We start from the raw sequence: 4165 nt of genomic DNA, 5'->3' as shown, positions 1-4165 counted from the left end.
TTTTATTTATTTCTAGGAGAGAGAGACAGCGTGAGCAGGGGAGGGTCAGAGAGAGAGGGAGTCACAGACTGAAACAGGCTCCAGGCTCCGAGCTGGCAGTCAGCACAGAGCCCGACGCGGGGCTCGAACCCACAAACCGCGAGATCATGACCTAAGCGAAAGTCGGAAAGTCGGACGCTTAACCGACTAAGCCACCCAGGCGCCCCTGTGTTTCCATTTTCAAACATACTGGATTGTTTTGTAAGCTAACATTTCTGCTTAGAGGTGCTGTGGGGATACCGCCTGAGGCCGTCTCGCCCCGCCGTGTCTTCAGGGCCCGCAGCAGAACACTGTGTGGGCCGTCGGGGTTTACCGAAACGTGACCGTTCCGGGGCGTGGGGCTGACCCTTGGCACTCTCTCCTAGGCCAACGAGGTGACGGACAGCGCGTACATGGGGTCCGAGAGCACCTACAGTGAGTGTGAGACCTTCACCGACGAGGACACCAGCACCCTGGTGCACCCTGAGCTGCAGACCGAAGGGGACGCCGACAGCGCCGGCGGCTCAGCTGTGCCCTCCGAGTGCCTGGACTCCATTGAGGAGCTGGGCCACGGCGCCCTGCTGTTGCTCCCAGGCAGGTGGGTGCCCCGCCCCGCCCGGCACGGGCGTTGTTCGCAAGACACCGCCCGGTGGCCGTCGTGCTGACAGAGGGCAGATTGGGTCTGGGTGGGGAGGGGTTGCTGTCTAGCTGTGCGGGGCGATGCCGTCATGGTCGTGCCGTCGTCACAGTCACCGTGTCACCGCGGGACGAGTCCACGCCCGCGCCCTGAGCCGGCACCTGCCCCCGCGGCCCTCCCTGCCTGCGGGTGCTCCCCCTGCCGGCCACAGATGACCCTGGCTGGCCAGGTTGCACAACTTCCTTGGCTGTAGAGAGAACGCTGATCCTGGATTTCTCACTGAAGATCTTGGAGACCAGTCCAGGGCACCACATTCAGGGCACGTCTCCCAGCAGCACCTCAGAACCTGCCTGTCTTTACCGCACCCCTACCCACCTCCGTTCCCACCCTGCCAGCCCTTGCTCCCGGTGCCCCCTGCGCTTGAAGACGGGAGGGGGCGGGGTCCCACAGGTTCCGGGGGGCCCACGTGGAGAAGAATGAGAGCACAGTTTGCCCTTTGCCATGTGGGAAGCCCTCAGCCCTCATGCTTAGTGGCCTTGCAAGTGGCTTGTTTTTATTGTTTTGCCTGTTTTATTTGATTTCACTTCTTGTTTGGCCCTCACAGGGCTTTCGGGTTTTTCTCTCTAACTGAAGTATTGCACACTGGGCTGCGAGCACGCCTGCCCACAGCCTGGCGGGCGCCCTGGCTCCTAAGGACGGCACCACTCTACCCGGTGCTTTGAAGAGTAACCATACGGGGGTGCCTGAGTGCCTCCCTCTTGATTTCTGCTCAGGTCGCGATCTCACAGTTCGTGCGCTCGAGCCCCACATTGGACTTCATGCTGACGGTGCAAAGCCTGCTGGGGATGCTCACTCCCTCTCTCTCTTCCCCCTTCCTACTCACTTGTGCGCACACTCTCTCTCAAAATAAGTAAATAAACTTAAAAAAAAAAAAAAACAGTAACCACAGAGTATTGTAGCCTTTTTTTTTTTATTTTTTTTTTATTTTTTTTTTATTTTTTTTTATTTATTTCTAGGAGAGAGAGAGACAGCGTGAGCAGGGGAGGGTCAGAGAGAGAGGGAGACACAGATTCTGAAACAGGCTCCAGGCTCTGAGCTGTCAGCACAGAGCCTGATGCGGGGCTCGAACCCACGAACCGCGAGATCATGACCTGAGCGAAAGTCAGACGCTTAACCGACTAAGCCACCCAGGCGCCCCTCTTTACGTATTTTATTTTATTTTATTTTATTTTATTTTATTTTATTTATGTTTTTTTATTTATTTCTAGGAGAGAGAGAGAGAGACAGCGTGAGCAGGGGAGGGTCAGAGAGAGAGGGAGTCACAGACTGAAACAGGCTCCAGGCTCTGAGCTGGCAGTCAGCACAGAGCCTGACGCGGGGCCCAAACCCACGAACCGTGAGATCATGACCTAAGGGAAAGTCAGACGCTTAACCGACTAAGCCACCCAGGCGCCCCAGCCTCTTTACGTATTTTAGATAGGAGTCCTTTCTCTGGGATGTGTGTTACAGGGATGTGCTTCCTTCTCTGTAGCTTGCCTTTTCACTTTCCTGCTGGTGTCTTTGAGGAATATAAGTGCTTAGTCTTGCTGTGGCCCGGCTCATCATTCCTGTTTTGTGGCTAGCACCTATATATTGTTTTAGAAATCTTTGCTTATTCGGGCGCCTGGGTGGCTCAGTTCCAGCTTCGGCTCACATCATGATCTCACTGTTCATGGATTCAAACCCCACATTGGGCTCTGTGCTGACAGCTCAGAGCATAGAGCCTGCTTCAGATTCTGTGTCTCCCTCTCTCTCTGCCCCTCCCGTTTGTGCTCTCTGTCTCCCGCTTTCTCAAAAACAAACATTTAAAAAAAAAAGAAAGAAAGAAATCTTTGCATACTTCACACGATTATGATGTTTACTTATGCTGTCCTTTAAAAGCTTTTTTTCGTTTGTTTCTTTTGTTTCGTTTTCCGTTTTTCGTTTGTTTCAGATCTGTAATCTCCCCTTAATTGACTTTTTTGTGTGTGGTGTGAGGTAGAGGTCATCTCCCAAATGGGTATTCAGTCACTTTAGCCTCAGTTTTGAAAAGATTCCTCCTTCCCTCACTGTCTGGTGTCACCTTGGTCCTGTGAGGTGGCTGAGTGTGTGTGGAGCTGTGTCTGGACTGTGCATGCTGTTCTGCCCATTCTCGGGTCAGTACCACACAGTCTTGTACACCAGCGTGTTGTCAGTGGTACTGTCTGTGTGTACGTCCTCCAGCCCTGTTGTTCAAGGCTGCAAGGCTGTGTTGGTACCTTGTGGCCCCTTGGCCTTTACCTGTGGATTTTAGAATCAGCTTGTCGGTTTCAGGACTAAGGCATTTGCTGGGATTTGGGTTGCGGTTGTGCTTGTTACAGATGAATTTGGGGAGAATCCACCTCCTCCAGTCTTTCTCTCTCAGGTATTTGTATTTGCGTGTATTTATGTATGTGCCTCAGAGGGTGATGAGAAGTAAGGAGATGGTCCCCGTCTCCATTTACTCTGGCTTTGTTGTTCCTGAAAGCGAGTGTGTGTAAGACTGTGAGATTTGTCCTGAGTGTCTTCAGGACTGCTCCGTGGATGAGTGCACTGCAGGGTGGGCAGCTGGAACATTCCGAGCATTGAGTAGCTGCGATGGTCTGGGGGATGTGCACAGGGACACGGCTCCGTCCCTGACTCTGCCTGCGAGCTGTCACTTGGCTCCCCGAGCCTCCCTTTCCGCTTCGGAAAGGGGCAGCTCTCAGATTCTTGTGCAGATTTGTGGTGATGAGTTTAATCCAGCCCTGGTGGAGGTGTTCTCTGTTGTCCCTGGGGCAGCGCCGGGCCTCCCAGCATGGGCTCAGCCGCTGCCAGGCTCCGGCCGTGCCTGGGCACCCAGGTCTTTGGAAGGTGGGTGTGGAGGAGTGACCTCCCTCTCAGGAGGAGGACACCTGCTCACAAACCCTTTACCTTCCCTGCTTGGAATCTGCTGTTTGAACTTTGCATCCCGACAGATGTCTGTGCTCACGCCGGCCGGTGGGTGTGTGGTGACACCAGCTGCTGGGCGGGGGGGAGGGGGGACGGCATGGGGAGGGGGGGGAGGGGGTGCGTTTGCAGGAGGCGTGATGCAAGTGTGCAGTGAGCTCCCAGTTTCAAAGGCTGGCTACAACATAAAGAATAGAGTCTTGTTTCTGAAATGATGATATTTTGAATATCTTAAAATATATTGTGGGGCACCTGGGTGGCTCGGTTGAACGTCTGCCTTCGGCTCAGGTCATGATTTCACAGTCTGTGGGTTCGAGCCCCGCGTCGGTCTCTGTGCTGACAGTTCAGAGCCTGGAGCCTGTTTCAGATTCTGTGTTTCCTTCTCTCTCTTCTGCTCCCTTCCTTGTGCTCTGTCTCTCACTGCTTCTCAAAAATAAACATAAAAATATATATATCTATAGATATAGTTATAACCAACCTCACCTGTTCATTTACTTGTGTTTTTTTTTTTAACGTTTTATTTATTTCTTTTTTTTTTTTTTTTTT

General features: G+C 53.0%; 1 protein-coding gene across 1 annotated transcript in view; it reads left to right on the top strand.

The window, feature by feature from the left end:
* Positions 1–4165, top strand: part of RAB11FIP3 (RAB11 family interacting protein 3) — an 86681-nt gene that overhangs the window by 62886 nt on the left and 19630 nt on the right. Inside the window, exon 4 of the mRNA XM_039246776.1 lies at positions 405–616. Within this exon, the coding sequence (XP_039102707.1) occupies positions 405–616 (212 nt within the window). The remainder of the gene's footprint in view (positions 1–404; positions 617–4165) is intronic.

Source organism: Hyaena hyaena, unplaced genomic scaffold (assembly GCF_003009895.1).
Source record: "Hyaena hyaena isolate Hyena2069 unplaced genomic scaffold, ASM300989v1 scaffold_285, whole genome shotgun sequence".
Classification (NCBI taxonomy): Eukaryota; Metazoa; Chordata; class Mammalia; order Carnivora; family Hyaenidae; genus Hyaena; species Hyaena hyaena.
The sequence above is the reverse complement of the archived record's forward strand: the minus strand, read 5'-3'. Positions and strand labels throughout refer to the sequence as shown.